Source organism: Pistacia vera, unplaced genomic scaffold (assembly GCF_008641045.1).
Source record: "Pistacia vera cultivar Batoury unplaced genomic scaffold, PisVer_v2 Contig267, whole genome shotgun sequence".
Taxonomy (NCBI): Eukaryota; Viridiplantae; Streptophyta; class Magnoliopsida; order Sapindales; family Anacardiaceae; genus Pistacia; species Pistacia vera.
The window spans coordinates 190,257-207,793 of record NW_022196076.1 but is presented as its reverse complement, the minus strand read 5'-3'; the positions used below and the strand labels follow the sequence as shown (position 1 = coordinate 207,793).

General features: G+C 32.3%; 1 protein-coding gene and 1 pseudogene across 1 annotated transcript; both read left to right on the top strand.

Moving 5' to 3' along the window:
* Nucleotides 1-2,134: 2,134 nt before the first annotated feature.
* Nucleotides 2,135-5,141, top strand: LOC116133244 (beta-glucosidase 17-like). The gene is made up of 13 exons (XM_031418953.1): nucleotides 2,135-2,334; nucleotides 2,434-2,503; nucleotides 2,786-2,844; nucleotides 2,930-3,005; nucleotides 3,096-3,173; nucleotides 3,245-3,332; nucleotides 3,419-3,671; nucleotides 3,760-3,875; nucleotides 3,990-4,204; nucleotides 4,315-4,346; nucleotides 4,443-4,542; nucleotides 4,626-4,734; nucleotides 4,838-5,141. The coding sequence occupies exons 1-13, from the start codon at nucleotides 2,176-2,178 to the stop codon at nucleotides 5,046-5,048; spliced, it is 1,566 nt and encodes a 521-aa protein (XP_031274813.1). The 5' UTR covers nucleotides 2,135-2,175; the 3' UTR covers nucleotides 5,049-5,141.
* A 1,449-nt stretch (nucleotides 5,142-6,590) lies between these two features.
* On the top strand, nucleotides 6,591-17,389 carry LOC116133250 (annotated as a pseudogene).
* The last annotated feature ends 148 nt before the right edge of the window (nucleotides 17,390-17,537 follow it).

Sequence of the window (17,537 nt, the reverse complement as noted above, 5' to 3'; positions counted from 1 at the left end):
ATCCCTAACCTTCAAATGCTTAACCAACTCAAATCCCATTTTTTTCACTATCAATTTCAAACTCTCACACCATAATGACAATCAACTATCAAGCTTGCAAAAAGACTTAGGAAATCACTACATCAAGGTAACACCTCGATCTTAACTTAAAATCCATATATTGTTACATTTGTGCACAAGGGTGTTTGTGAGGAATTTTGTTTGATTCTTATAATTGTTTACATTGATAGTTAATGGGACTACTATTGTTAGAGGTTTTTGTGAAATAGTTGTCTAATATACATTGCGTTTTCACAACAAAAAAGATAATGCGTTGCATTTCTCATGGGCTAGTGATAGGGAGAAAAAACGATACTTAGGGTTTTTTTCCCAATTCGCATGGATTGTCACGCGAGCTAGAGTATCATATACATGAATCTCTAGTTCACGTGAAATTTCAAGCTAACTGAGGAAAACCACGTGACTTGCATACCATGTCACGCTAACCCTTAAAAAATTTTAGTGTTTCATCAAGTTTGTTAATTGGAATTGTTTTATGTTTATCGTAGGATTCATTTAAATGGAGGATGTGGTTGTTTTGGTTGGTTACGGAGGGCAATGGAAAACTATGAACAGTAACACAATGAATTATATTGGAGGAAAACAGAAAATGCTTCAAATCCATAATGATATCACTTATATATGATGGGTTGGTTGAGTTGTCAAGCGAACAATCAAGTATTGACCATAGAAGGAATACTATCAGGTGATCTTTTTAGGATAGTGTTAACCTATTGCATGCGGCTATTATATACACATGTGATCTAAATCTTAAGTCTTTAAGTTATCTTAAGTTCCAAAAGTTAGGTGAATGTACATTTAATAGTCAAGGTTTCCTCTTTACATTTGATTACTCAATATAATCCCACATGATGTTTCAAAGTCAAATCGAGTGAACTAAATACTTTAATTTATCTATAAATTTCTAAATTAAAATCGTCTAATCACATAAATATTGTATGTTCTTTTAGGCTTGTCGAAAAGGTTCCCTCGTCATTGTGATTTGTCAGAAATATAAATGTTTCAAAGTTACACAACAAAAAATCATATTAATTATATTGTATTTCTATATAGACGGATCTACTGTCGCAATATATCCAAGCTTTTGCTATGGCGTATTGGTATATTTATAAGCCTCTCGTTTGGCCTATTTCCACCCTTATTTAATAGTAAATGAATATTAATTTATTCAGATTAGACTATCAACTTCATTGTGATATTGGATTTAAAGTTATCCATTCATTAATAATAAGATAATGAATTGTAGAATTGACAAGTACACTTACTATTTTAATAACCTTCTCACAGTTATTGAATTACAAAGCTATCCTATTATAAAAAAATCAAATTAAGAAATTAAATCAATATATTTAGTTTAACCCTAAGTATGGTTTTAAAATATAAATGCACTTTATGTTTGGTTTAAACAAGTGGTCTTAGAAGTCCAAATATTACTTCTCAAAATGGAATAGGTCTTATTAACAAATAATAATTAAGTCAGAATATAGGAGTCCACTTGTCTAGCTATATTAGATAAGGTTATTTAACAGCTAGTTTAAACCAATTAGGCAAAACTAAACCACGTGTATCTTGTATGTTTACACAAGTAATTGAATATTTTGTTGAGAAAATATTAAATAATGAGGGTTCTGGTGTTGAACTTTTTACTGTTTAGCTGATGCATGCATTAGACAATATCAATCATCATTTTTAAATCACAATCAATTCTTATTCAATAGGATTATAATTTTAATATTGCTAGAGGAATAGCCTTAATCTTATTCAATAAGATTACCAATTTGATTTTGATGAAGCAACAGTTTCATTCAATCTGGTGTATGGAAAATATGAATTATGAAAAAGGAAATACTCAATTGTTTCTTCTTCATTATAAATTAAGAAATGCTATCTTTAATGCATGTAAGAGCAAAAAATAACAAATTTCTTAGTGATCTACTTCAATAAACTCCGGATTGAATAAATTAACTTAGATTTAATTTCTGGCATCAACAACCTGTGTTAAACCATGTGTTCAGAATGTTCAAACAAGAGATTTAAATAACATTTGACTAGTAGGTTTTTTGAAAGATGCCTATATTATATTGTCTACCCCTCCTGTAAGCTACAAAGGGAGAAATGAAAATTCAACATCTTCTTGTCATCTACCTCCTATCCCAGACCCTTTTGTTGTTCTGCATTGAAAGTTTAGAGCCATGTGATCAATCCTCAACAACGCTAAACCGGAGTAGTTTTCCGGCTGGTTTTCTATTCGGAGCTGGATCAAGTGCTTACCAGGTAAGCCATACTACACATATATATCCGATTCTTGACAAGAGTGGTCATACCTCCTATATGCATTTACTAATTGCATTCACTTTCTATGTTAATTTCAAGTATGAAGGAGCAGCATCTGCAGACGGCAGAACAAGAAGTATCTGGGATACTTTTGTTTTCGAATATCCAGGTTTCTATTAATTGTCTTTCTTTCATAAATAAAACGTATTCCATGTGGCCATTTTTGTTCCCTTTTACCTTGTTTCTAGTGCCACTTTCATAAATTTTCAGACAATAAATTCTTTATCACTTGCCGTTTTATTTGGGGAACGAAAAATCGTGTAATCAAACAAAACTTTCTTATTTGTAAACAAAACTTTTTATTATTTTCTTTTACACTAGGTAATTCAATTTTCCGTAAGGATGACTTTTGAGACAATGTGTATTCATTTTTTGACGGGCGTTATGACAGAAAAAATTGCGGATCATAGTACTGGGAATGTAGCAGAAGAGTTCTATTATCTCTATAAGGTATATCAATAATACTCTCCCAATATAAGACCTCTTCATTCGTTTTGACCCTTTACTACAATGATTAAAATATATTATGTTCCAGAATGATATTGCTCTGATGAAAGAAATTGGTTTAGACTCATTCAAATTCTCCATCTCCTGGTCTAGAATATTACCTCGTAAGTTCACTACAAATCAAATGGAACTTTAATCTTTTTAAAGAGGGAAAGCGGTACCATCTTGATGAACGGAACTTTAATTTGTTGTAGAGGGAAAAATCAGTCGGGGAGTGAATTGGATAGGTGTCAAATTCTACAACGCTCTTATCGATGAGCTCCTATCAAATGGTACCATTTGCTCCTTCTTTATCGTCTTCATCTCTCCCTCCATCTTTTTTAAGATCTTGTGTTTTGAGCAGGTATAGAACCTTTCGCCACAATATTCCACTGGGATATTCCACAAACCCTGGAAGATGAATATGGTGGATTTTTGAGCCCTGATGTTGTGTAAGATAGAATATACAGACCATTGGCTTAAATCTATCTATTAATCCAACATACCTGAAAACTTATGCCCTGGAAATTGCAAATAGGGATGATTTTCGCGATTATGCTGATTTCTGCTTCCAACAATTTGGCGATAGAATAAAGAATTGGATTATTTTGAATGAGCCAAACTTATTTACTATGTATGGGTATGCGCTTGGAGATTGGGCACCTGGTCGCTGTTCCAACTATATAGGAAATTGCACAGAAGGAAACTCTGCAACAGAGCCCTATTTAGTGGCACACCATCAGATTCTTTCACATGCAACTGCTGCGAATTTATACAGGCACAAGTATCAGGTTAGTGCGACACAAGGGTAGAATTAGTACTCGTCCATTCCATCCAAGTTATAAAAAGGAGGAAATCATGATTGTGATATGTTTGCAGGCTTCTCAAATGGGAAAAATTGGGTTAGCAGTAAGTACCATGTGGTTCGTACCTAAAGATCAAACAATTTCTAGCAGAAAAGCTGCCCATAGAGCTCTCGAGTTTTATGTTGATTGGTAAGTTTAGTAGGTCTTATGTGGACCCTTCGATCAATTTTATTGAAATGATTCATCACTTCCAAACGGTTAAATCTAGACTTGGCAATATTCTAAATTGAACAATTTGCTTAGGATTGTTCATCCATTGGTATTTGGTGACTACCCAAAGACCATGCGATATTTAGTGGGGAATCGGCTGCCCAATTTCACGGCTCAACAATCTATTTTGGTGAAAGGTTCCCTCGATTTTCTCGGAGTAAACTATTATACCGCGAACTATGCAGAAGACTCTAATACTAGCACCATCCTTCTGAGTTACACAACAGATAGTCATGTTAACTGTTCCGGTAAGCTCAATACATGTTGATCATGATCTTTCTTTTTAATTAAATATTAATTGTGTCTATCTTTTGACGGATATAATTACATACTATTCTTGACTGACTTCTTGTTGCAGGTGAGAAAAATGGGATTCCTATTGGTCAACCGGTACCTGTTATTCTTTTAATATCTTATGCATGTTCATATATACATATATATATGTACAATATTTATATGAACGACGTCGTCTTAAACTTTTTGCAGACAGATGCTAGCTGGCTTTTTATATACCCGGAAGGAATTCGAGAAATTACACTGTACATAAAGAGAAAATACAACCTCCCCATTTATATTACTGAGAATGGTAAAAAAAATAAAAGAGAAAAAGAAAAATAAGACAAATAAACCTGAATGAGTTGTTGTTTGAAATCTTTTCATGCTTTTCAGGAGTGGCAGAGTCAAACAATTGTTCAATAACAGTAGATGAAGCCGTCAAGGACGGCATAAGAATCGAATACCACCAACTTCATCTATCATATCTCCTACAAGCTATCAAGTGAGTTTGGAAGAGAAAAAAAACTTTAAATGAAAATGTTGCAGTCATGCTATTCATGTTCATTAATTATTTATATTAATATATGCTCCATTGATTTTTGTAGGGAGGGTGCTGACATTAAAGGATACTCTGTATGGTCATTACTTGATGACTTTGAATGGGCAGATGGTTACACTTATCGTTTTGGCTTCATTTACGTGGATTACACCAACAAGTTGAAAAGATATCTCAAAGATTCTGCTTTGTGGTACAAAAACATTCTTCAAAAAGAAAATGCAACCACCGAGCACTCTTCTTCGTTATTGTCGTCGTAATTCAACATACCATTCTACATGATTATATACAACTTCAAATAAGTAATTTATAAAGAAATTTTACAGTGCAATGTAATTGTATTTATATGTATATGTAAATCATGCATTTACAAATGGATCCATAGACGCGCACAAAATAATGGGAGCCCAAGTGTGGGCTTATTATTTTTACAGCTATAGCGTCAACATCTGCTCATGATTCTGATAACAACCATCTTATATATTAACAGCTCACACCTTCTTCATACCCTTCAACTAATTCAACAATGTTAATTCAAGTCATTTAGCCTCATATTTATTATTTAATTATCGTATAAACAACGATTAGTTAAATTAGACCGTCATTGCATCGGGTCTGGTGTGTTGAAAGAGTGGATCTAAAATTATATTTAAACTGGAATTGGATGAACAGCTTGGTTTGAATATACAAAGTCATGGCAAGCTAGCCCCATGGCACACGCTATATTCAATACTGAAAGCCCCATGGCACACGCTATATTCAATACTGAAAAAGACCACAATTGCATATAAAATACCGTATGCAATGCCGTGAAGAATGGTTTTGGAATCGGTGAGGGGTCGATGATAGGTGAAGTACAGCTTACATGTTTGAACGTGGGCACTTATATATATATATAATCTAGTTGACATTTTAGAGTAAGTAAAATCAATAGCAGAAATTACCTAAATATGCTGAAGGTATGAATGTAAATTCAGAATCGGCTCAAGAGAATATTAAGTCTAAGGCACAATAACTTTAATTTAAACAAAATATATACATATATATGTGAAGATCTTTTAGTTTTAAGTTAAGTAGACTTGTTCAATTTATTTAAAAGCTAGCTTGAAAACTTCAGGCAGAATATTGAAGTAGATATTTTAAAGTAGAACTGGATAAAGAAGAATGATATAATCTTTTAAATGTGATTAAATAAAAATCCTAATCTTTTAAGTGACCTTTTGGAGGAAACAAATACTCATTTAATTAAAGTAATATTAAAAAATGTTTTAATTAAGAGATTAAAATGAAAACACTAATATTAATACTACTAATATTATTAACTTGGGGTCTTAAATCCAGGCAAGGGTAGGCCTAAAGTAGTTGTCTTAGTTATCAACCCTGTTGAGTCCGCATTGGCACTCATGTTTATCTCTAAACTTTAAAATAGACAAGGTTTACTTCTTGTTCTTGAACTTTGACATCTTCTATTTTGATAAGTATTAAGTATTTCCTGAAATCTCAAAATTACATATATCCTATCTTTCAAATGGATTTTCATATCTCTAATCTAACATTTTTAATTTGCATGAGTACCTACCAATCATATCCTATCTTCCAAATCACTTGAAAGTAATATACACCTAACATTCTACAAATAAATACACACATATACATATTATATATGATATATCTACTCCTAATTAATTAGATAATTAATTAACTATTCTTTTCTGCTAATGATATTGGTAATATTGCTACTATATATGTTATGGTCGTTATCTTGTGTAAAGGGGACAATTATTGGAGGTAGCTGAGAGCAAGAATAACAGATATGAACGTTCAACATCTTCTTGTCACCTACCTCCTAGTACTGACACTTTTCTTGTCCTGCACTCAAAGTTTATACCCATTTCATTATTCTACTATGCTAAACAGGAGTAGTTTTCCGGCCAGTTTTCTATTCGGAGCTGGATCAAGTGCTTACCAGGCAAACTATCCTACACACACACACACACACATATATATATATGCGATTCTTGACAAGCATTTGCTAATTGTATTCACTTTTTGTGATTTCTTTGGTGTGTTAATTTCCAGTATGAAGGAGCAGCATATGTAGACGGGACAACAAGTAGTATCTGGGATACTTTTGAAATTAAACATCCAGGTTTCTTTTGTCTTTCTATCATAATTATAGTTTATATATTTATAATTTATGTGGCTTCCCCTCAGGCACAAAACACCCTCCATATGACAAACTTTGTCCGGTTTCACCTTGTTTCTGGAGCTAGTTTCATAAATTTCGGATCATACTACTGGGGATGTAGCAGTGGAGTTCTATTATCTCTATAAAGTATATGAATGAATACTCTGCCACTATAAACACCTCATTCGTTTGACCCTTCAATGAAATGATTATAAACATATTATGTTCCTGGATGATGTTGCTCTGATGAAAGAAATTGGTTTAGACCCATTAAAACTCTCCATCTCATGGTCTAGAATTTTACCTTGTAAGTTCCGCATAAATCAAATTCCACAAACCATAACCAATTAGCTAGTATTCAACTTGTTCTGTAATTCGGGGGAACCGACACCATCTTATAAATGGAACTTTAATTTTGTTGTAGAGGGAAAACTCAGTCGGGGAGTGAATTGAGAAGGTGTCAAATTCTACAATGATTTCATCAATGAGCTTCTATCAAACGGTACCATTTGCTCCTTCTTCATCGTCTCCATCGATCTGCCCTTCCCTCTTCTCTAACATCTTGCGTTTTGAGCGGATAACTTTGCCACACATGTTAAAAATTAGAATATGCTCTAATACCATCTTAGAAATTGGAGTTAAAAAATAAGCTAAAGAACAGCAACAATATGACAATAATATCACACACATAAACACGATACTAGTGCGTATAACATCATCAACCTAGTACTTAAGCGGGAACTCTACCCGATGGTGTTTTATCAGTACAACACATCAACCCATTATATAGGCGTGTGGATATTTTATTCCTATTGTATTTAATACCCTTTTCACATGTCGTGTTTCTCACATTCTCTCTTTTCTAATGATCACTTCTCTCGTAACCTTAAATTAATTCTAACCCTTTTATTTATAAGTAAAATAGGATATATTTTTTTCTATTATGATTCATATTTTAAATTCTGATAAGACTTCTCTAATTTAATTCATTCTCCTATTTTAATTCAAAATAAAGTCTTTAACCAATTATTCTTTCCCAATACAACTCATAATAAAAGAAAAACAAATATTCTACAATATAAACTCCTAAAATAAAAATTTACCTAAAACTAAAATTTTCTTAAAAATCTTCTTCAACTACAAAAAACGTGTTCACATTCTAACACCAATATTCCACTGGGATCTTCCACAAGTGCTGGAAGATGAATATGGTGGATTTCCGAGCCCACAGACTGTGTAAGTTAGAATAGACCCGTAAACCCAAATCTGTTCTGATCCAACATACCTGAAATTGTATGCCTTGGCAATTGTAAATAGGGATGATTGTTCGCGACTTTGCAGATTTCTGCTTCCAACAATTTGGTGATCGAGTAAAGTATTGGATTACTTTGAACGAACCAAACTTGTTTACTATGTCTGGGTATGCGATTGGAGATTGGGCACCTGGTCGTTGTTCCAACTGTATTGGAAATTGCACCGAAGGAAAATAAAAAACAAAAAAATATATAAAAAAAAAAAAACAAAAACTTAAAAAAGCAAATTTATACAAGCACAAGTATGAGGTTAGTGCGTCACAAGGGTACAATTAGTACTAGTCCATCCCATCTAAATTGTCAAATGGAAGAAATAATGATTGCCATATCTTTGCAGACTTTCCAAATGGGAAAATTTGGGTTAGCAATAAGTACCACATGGTACGGACATAAATATCAAACAATTTCTAGCAGAAAAGCTCTCGAATCTCGATTTTCATACTGTTTGGAAAGTTTATTAGATCTTAATTAAATCCTCTGATCGATTTAATCTAGACTTGGCTATATTCTAAATTGAACAATTTGCTGACTTTAGGAGATACTCTGTATGGTTATTTCTTGATGACTTTGAGTGATTATTAGGTTACACTTATCGTTTTAGCTTCATTTTGTGAAATATAACAACAGGTTATAAAAGATATCTAAGAGACTTTGCTTTGTGGTAGAAAAATATCCTCCAAAACGAAAGTGTTACCATTGATAACTCTTCTTCGTTACTCTCTATTTAATTCAACATATAATTTAATGTACCCATTTATAAAGAGTTTCAATTAATTAAAGTATATAATTGAAAATTTATAATACTGTAATTGAAAACTTATAATACTGTAGAGTAATTCTATTGTGGGGAGAACAACATTTCCCCACCCAAGGTTTGGCGAAACGACACTTTTCCACTGTTCAAGTTTCAAAATAACACTTTCCCACCATTCGTTAGGTTCTGTTATGTTTTCCTTTAATATTTTACTGAAAAGACAAAAATACCCTTAAATATTTGATTTTATAAATTTTTTATTTTTTTTAATTAGTCAAAAAAGAAAAAAAAATAGTTAGCCTCACCTAAAAGGTTTGGAATAATGCTATAGAATTGTTTAAAGTTAAATGATCTTAATATTTATTTATTTATAATGTCATCTATATCTCATCACTATTATTTAATAATCTACTAAATTTATAATGTTTTTCATAATATAATGTTTTTCATTTTTACTAATTAACATAGAAAAATAGCATTCTTAATTAATTAAATAAACAAAGGAAAAAAAAAAATATTTACACTTGAACTAATAAATAATCAAGTAAAAACTTTGATTTAACTAAATTTTAATTTATAATAAACTAATAAGAAATAAACTATTTAAGGGTATTTTTGTCTTTTCAATCAACTATTAACAAAACTTGACAAAGGGTGGGAAAGTATTAGGGTGTAAATATTGTAGAAGACAAGAACAATCAATGTAGGAAGAAAAAGAAAACAAGCAAATTTGCAACAGATCAAATTTGCTCTAATATCATATTAAGCTCGAGAAGAAGAAGAGTTGAGAAGAAGAAAGAGAAGAAAGAATAATCTGTTTTTATTAAATGTAACAAATCAGAAACCAGCTATATAAATAGCCACTATTAAAATGAATTAATTATAATAAAAAGCGTAATTAGAAAGCTAACTAATTAATTAATCTGAAGATTAACAACTAATCATTATTTACAATATTTATACCCTAATAAAAAGAATCATTTTGAAACTTGATAAAAATGTCGTTCTCCCTTCTATTGTGATTCCAATCCGTAAAAAACTCAAGACCTTACTTTAATTAATTATTTAATGTGATGTGAGACATGGCAGAAATTTCGGCCCTAATAAATATGTGGAAAAAAGTGGGTAGATTAAAAGAAATCTTATGGACGTAACATTAATATTGTTGTAACCTGTACGAAAAACTCATCAAGTGATTTAAATAATATATTGGGTCTTCAATTCTTCATTTCTTCACCTACCATATATATGGGTAGTCCAAGTTGGCCGGCTTCCTTGCCTCTGTTACACCTATTTCTTTAGGAAATGGCATTGTGTATGGCTTAGTCATGAATTCAACCAAATCGTCCTTCACCCAAAAATCCTCTATTTATTTATGAATATATCTAAACTTTATAAATTAAATCTAGACTTTTCGCTAGCAACACAAGATTAATCATTTAGCGGTGAATTTCTCCTACGTCTTGACATTTTCTCGATGAGGATTAACTATTAAAGAGATAATCCAATTAACAAATTAATTATGCCTTTAATTAATTAATTATTATTATTATTATTATTTTAGTAATTGGGATGTTCGAGTCAACTTGCGCACATCTCAATTAATTCCTCCCGAGATCTATTGAACACCTTACAAGTCCAAAAGACAAAGTACTGTTAATTATTATTATAATGCTTTGGTGTTTCACATTCATACTAACGTATACAGCACGTCGAACGTGACATTATTTTTTTAATTAGGCCTAGGCAATATGTTGACAAACCACAAAAGATAATCTTTATATTATATAAAACTTCAATGACCTAGATGATATTTAACCTTATACTTTGTGATAATCACTAGTTACTATATTGAATTTGCGATCTTTGAGAATCTAAAATTTCACAAGAACGATACACCAAAAACTACCAGCCTATAAGATCGACATTCGATTCTTCACCCAACCAACAGTTTAATGCTTTTAAAAAGAAATTAAACTTGAAAAACATTCTTGTTATACCAACTATATATATATATATATAGTAGGTAATTGATAATTTTAAAACCGATTATGAAGATTTTGAATGCGGGAATTGAATATGATATAAAAAAACCTATAAATTGATTCTGTTTAGACCCTTGATTTTCTTGTACAGTTTTGGGTAGGATTCGATTTGAATGCAGGTCTACCAACTCGCTTGTATTACACAAATGGCTGCAAATTAAAGGAGCAATATTTCCATTTACAAGGAAAAGGCTAAGTCAGCACTTGCACGGCCAGCGAATAGTTTTGTTTCTTTCGTTACACATGCAGATAATGATATTACCCACCTATTGAAGGAGCGTACGACTTTTAAATTTTTTTTTTTTTTTTTTTTTTTATTATATTAAGTGGTAACCTTACCTAGCTTGGCAGCTCTTGGGTCATGCAAAGGGGTAACGTTACCCGCAAAAGTAGTCCTGTTTAGTTAGCCAACCAATAGTTATGCCTAGCTATTTCAACTATCATTCAACCCTATAGTTAATCTCGGTGCCTTTTTTTCTCTACACGTGTTAGCTTTTTATATAGCATGGTTGTTTTGACTATAAGGTGTAACTTCAACTGTTCTTTTAAAAAAATAAAAAGAAACACGCATGTTTACAATTACTGATTAAATTATATGGAAAAAGAAAACAACATTATGGTAAACTAATCATGCTCTGGAATTGTTTAAAGTTAAATAACTTTAAATTTATTTTTTATAATGTCATCTAATCTCATCACTATTATCAATAATCTACTAAATTAAATGTTTTTCATAATTTAATGTTTTTCATTTTTACCAATTAACATAGAAAATTAATATTCTTAATTAATTAAATAAACAAAAGAAAAAAAAATATTTATATTGAAATAATAAATAATAGATAAAGATTTGATTTAACTAAATTTTAATTTATAATAAACTAATAAAAAAATTATTTAAGAATATTTTTATTTTTTCAGTTAGATATTAACAAAAATTACTAATAAAACTTGATAAAAGATGAAAAAGTGTTATTTAAAATTTGATGGGTGAGAAAGTGTCATTTCGCCAACCTTGGTGGGAAAGTTATGGTCTCTCCTCTTGTGATTCCAATCCGTAAAAAACTCAAGAACTTACTTTAATTAATTATTAATGTGATGTGAGACATGGCAGAAGTTTCGGCCCTAATAAATAGGTGGAAAAAAGTGGGCAGGTTAAAAGAAATCTTACGGACGTAACATTAATCAATGTTTGGCTTACTATTTTTATCCAGATTCTGGATCTTATTCTCCAAATAATATTTGACACTATTTTAAGATATTATTCTATTTTTTAATTATTTTTAGATCCCATAAGATTATTAATTTTATCAAATACACCCTAAAAAAAGTTTAAAAATTATCAAAACACCCCCCACAACCCATACTCACCAGATTCTGGCAACCACGTCGGTGGTAGCCGAAATCTATACAAAGGCCAACCTGCCGACCATAAATGGCAGGAAGTTCACCGATTGGCCTTTTCCGACCAGATCCACCACGGATTTGACGGAAAGGCCAATCTGGCCGTGAACGAGGCCAAAGAAATGCGTTGTTGAGGTCAACGACAGCCAAATCTTGGCCATCGTTGACCGAAAACGACGGCCATACCTTGGCCGTCGCTGACTGACGGCCAAAGATGGCAGACGTTTTGGCCTTTTTCGACCGTGACGGCCACGGCAGGCTGTAGATCGGCTTTTCCGACCAGATCTGTGGTGGATTTGACGGAAAAAGCCACATAGACTCGTTACGACACAGATCTGACCGGTCTGTGTCGTAACCGATTTTCCAGCCAGATTCCGGCGATGGTGGCCCGAATCTGGCACTGCAGGTGGTGGGGGTATTTTTGTCAATTATATGTTTGGGGTATTTATGAATTTAGCAAACTTAGGGGGTTTTTCTATAAATTTTTAAATTTTACCTCGTATACTCCCCTATTCAATTATCTAATACTATCCCAAAATTCTACCCAAAATAATAAATCAAACGCATACAAATGTGTAACTGTACGAAAAACTCATCAAGTGATTTAAATAATATATTGGGTCTCCAATTCTTCATCTCTTCACCTACCATATATATGGGTAGTTCTAGTCAAAGGTCGAAAGCCAAGTTGGCGGCTTCCTTGCCTCTGTTACACCTATTTCTTTAAGAAATGGCTTTGTATATGGATAGTCATGGATTCAACCAAATCGTCCTTCACCCCAAAAATCCTCTATTTATTATTTATGAATATATCTAACTTTATAAATTATATCTAGATTTAACAGATTAATCATTAACGGTGAATTTTCCTAGTCTTGACATTTTCTCGATGAGTATAACTATTAAAGAGATAATCCAATTAACAAATTAATTATGTATTTAATTAATTATTATATTAATTTTTTTTTGGTAATTGGTCGTTCGAGTGAGCTTGCGTATATCTCAATTAATTCATTCTGAGGTCTATGAAAACATTAGAGCATCTCCATAGTACTCTTTATTTGATGAACATCTTCATTAATTTTTAAATATAAAGAACATAATTTTTATTCAAATCCAATAGACTCTTTAAATTAATGAAGATTCTCTTATTTAAAAAAAAAAAAAAGACTAATGGGAGAGGAAATTAATAAATAAATGCATAGAAACTTGTAATTATAATTAAAATTATGAAGAGAGTGAAATTTGACTCTCTAAATGTGAAGAGTCAAACTCACTCTCTAATTTATATTTAAAGTAAAGATATATTGGATTCTTTTTTATGGATAGACTCTTTATAATAAAGAATTTGGGTCATTAAAGAGTCCTTTGGAAATGCTCTTAGAGCATCTCCAATGGTGTCTTTATTTTGAAGAGCATCTTTCTATAAATAAAGAGCGTCTTCATTAATTTAAAATATAAAGAACACAATTTTGATTCAAATCCAATAGACTCTTTAAATAATGAGAGATCTTTATTTTTAAAAGAGACTTAATGGAAGAGAGAATTAATAAATAAAATGCATAGGAAATTGTAGTTTATTAATTAAAATTAGGTAAAGAGTGAAATTTGACTCTCTAAATGTGGAGAGTCAAACTCACTCTCTATTTATATTAAAGATAAAGAGTCTGTTGGACTCTTATTTTTATGGATAAACTTTTTATAATAAGAGTTTGGTCATATAAAGAGTCATTTGAAGATGCTTTACAAGTCAAAAGACCAAGTACTGTTAATTATTATTATAATGCTTTGGTGTTTCACCTTCATACACGTATACAGCACGTCGAACGTGACATTATTTTTTTAATTAGGCCTAAGCAATATGTTGACAAACCACAAAGAAATCTATATTATATAAATTCAATGACCTAGATGATATTTAACTTATCTTGTTGATAATCACTAGTTACTATATTGAATTTGCGATCTTTGAGAATCTAAAATTTCACAAGAACGATACACCAAAAACTACCAGCCATAGATCGACGTTACATTCTTCAACAACCAACAGTTAATGCTTTTAAAAGAAATTAAACTTGAAAAACATTCTGTTTACAATATATATATATATAAGTAGGTAATGATAATTTTAAAACCGATTATGAAGATTAAGCGGGAATTGAATATGATATAAAAAAACTATAAATTGATTCTGTTTAGACCCTTGATTTTCTTGTACAGTTTTGGGTAGGATTCGATTTGAATGCAGGTCTACCAACTCGCTTGTATTACACAAATGGGTGCAAATTAAAGGAGCAATATTTCCATTTACAAGGAAAAGGCTAAGTCAGCACTTGCACGGCCAGCGAATAATTTTGTTCTTTCGTTACACATGCAGGTTGGTTTATTATTTTGGATAGGATTTTAGAAATAATAGGGGGAATTGATAAGAGAGTATACGAGATAAAATTTAAAAATTTATGAAAAAGCCCCTAGGTTTACTAATTTAATTGAACACCCTAGCATATAAATTACAAAAACACCCACCACTGTAGTGCCAGATTCCGCCACCACCACTGAAAAATCACGTTAGGACACAGACAACGGATCTGTGTCATAACGCGTCGTTATGGCCTTTTAAAGACCAGATCTACGGCCTGTATGGTTGCGACGGCGGAAAAAGGCCAAAACGATGGCCATCTTTGGTCATCAGCGACGGTCAAAGATATGGCCGTCGTTTTGGTCAACGATGGTTGACTGTCAGATCTGGCCAGAACAGGCTAGATCGGTGAACTTCCGGCCATTTGGTCGGTAGGTAGGTTGTTGTACAGATTCCAGCTACCACGATGGTGATTGCCAGAATCTGGCAGTATGGATCACGGGGGTGTTTGCTTATTTTTAAACTTTTTTAGAGGGTATTAATGAAATTAATAACTTTATGGGGTCTAAAAGTAATTAAAAAATAGGATAGTATTTTTGGAATAATATGTCAAATATTATTTAGAGAATAAGATTGGAATATGGGCGCAATAATAAGCCAAATATGCCATCTCTAACATCTTGCGTTTTGAGCGGATAACTTTGCCACACATGTTAAAAATTAGAATATGCTCTAATACCATCTTAGAAATTGGAGGAGTAAAAAAAATAAGATAAAGAACAGCAACAATATGAGAATAATATCACACGCACATAAGCATGATATTTACGTGGTTCGGCATAAATCATTTACATTCACGGATGAGATAATTATCTGTTTCACTATAATTTTAAAAACACAATACTAGTGCATATAACATCATCAACCTAATACTTAGGCGGGAACTCTGCCCTATGGTGTTTTATTAGTACAACACATCAACCCCTTACATAGGCGCGCGGATATTCTATTCTCATGGTATTTAATACCCTTTTCACATGTCTTGTTTCTCACATTCTCTCCTCTTTTGATCACTTCTCTCATAACCTTACATTGATTCTAACCTCTTTATTTATAGGTAGAATATGACATTTTTTTTCCATTATGATTCGTATTTTAAATTCTAATAAGACTCCTCTAATTTAAATCATTATCCTATTTTAATTCAAAATAAAGTCTTAAATCAATTCTTCTTTCCTAATACAACTCATAATAAAAGGAAAACAAATATTCTACAATACAAACTCCTAAAAGAGAAATTTGCCTAAAACAAAAATTTTCCTAAAAATCTTTATCAACTACTAAAAAGTATTTACGTTTCAGCTAGTGTTCTGAAAACCGGACCGGACAATCCGATCAAACTCGCCAGAATAGTATCGAATCGCAGTCCAATCTCAACTCAATTCCGCCAGATTCCAGCATCATTCGAGGGAGAAAACACTACCATTAGACTTGACGGCACCTCCACGACAAAACCCATCCATTTTCAGTGGCCTTCGTTTAGCCTTTGTCGCTCGTTGTCCACCTATAGTTCACGCGGTCGTCGGACTTCCTTCTTGATTCCAGCAATTTCCGACGCCGATGGAACTCCCTAACACCACCATCAGATTCGTCAGCACCTATACATCAAAAGCTCCATGATTCCAAACTTCGATTGGTCTTCGATCGTAGCTGCCGCCACCACTCACCAGTCTCTTTGCATGACAAAGGTGTTTTAGATAGATTTCAAACCTTAACGGAGTATTTAGGAGTGTTTTTGATTAATTTTAAACATTTAGAGATTAAAATATAATTTTATAGGATACGGTCCAACTGACCGATCCAACTGGTCAAATCGGAAACCAGACCGTTGAAGGGGTCATAATCCGGTCCGGTTTTCGGAATATTGATTCCAACAACAATATTCCACTGGGATCTTCCACAAGCGTTGGAAGATGAATATGGTGGATTTCCGAGCCCACAGATTATGTAAGTTAGAATAGACCCGTAAACCCAAATCTTTTCTAATCCAACATACCTGAAATTATATGCCTTGGCAATTGTAAATAGGGATGATTGTTCGCGACTTTGCAGATTTCTGCTTCCAACAATTTGGTGATCGAGTAAAGTATTGGATTACTTTGGATGAACCAAACTTATTTACTATGTCTGGGTATGCGATTGGAGATTGGGCACCTGGTCGTTGTTCCAACTGTATTGGAAATTGCACGGAAGGAAAATAAAAAACAAAAAAATATATAAAAAAAAAAAAACAAAAACTTAAAAAAGCAAATTTATACAAGCACAAGTATCAGGTTAGTGCGTCACAAGGGTACAATTAGTACTAGTCCATCCCATCCAAATTGTCAAATGGAGGAAATAATGATTGCCATATCTTTGCAGACTTCTCAAATGGGAAAATTTGGGCTAGCAATAAGTACCACATGGTACGGACCTAAATATCAAACAATTTCTAGCAGAAAAGCTCTCGATTTTCCTACTGTTTGGAAAGTTTATTAGATCTTAATTAAATCCTCTGATCGATTTAACTGGAATGATTCATCACTTCCAAACGGTTTAATCTAGACTTGGCTATATTCTAAATTGAACAATTTGCTGACTTTAGGAGATACTCTGTATGGTTATTTCTTGATGACTTTGATTGATT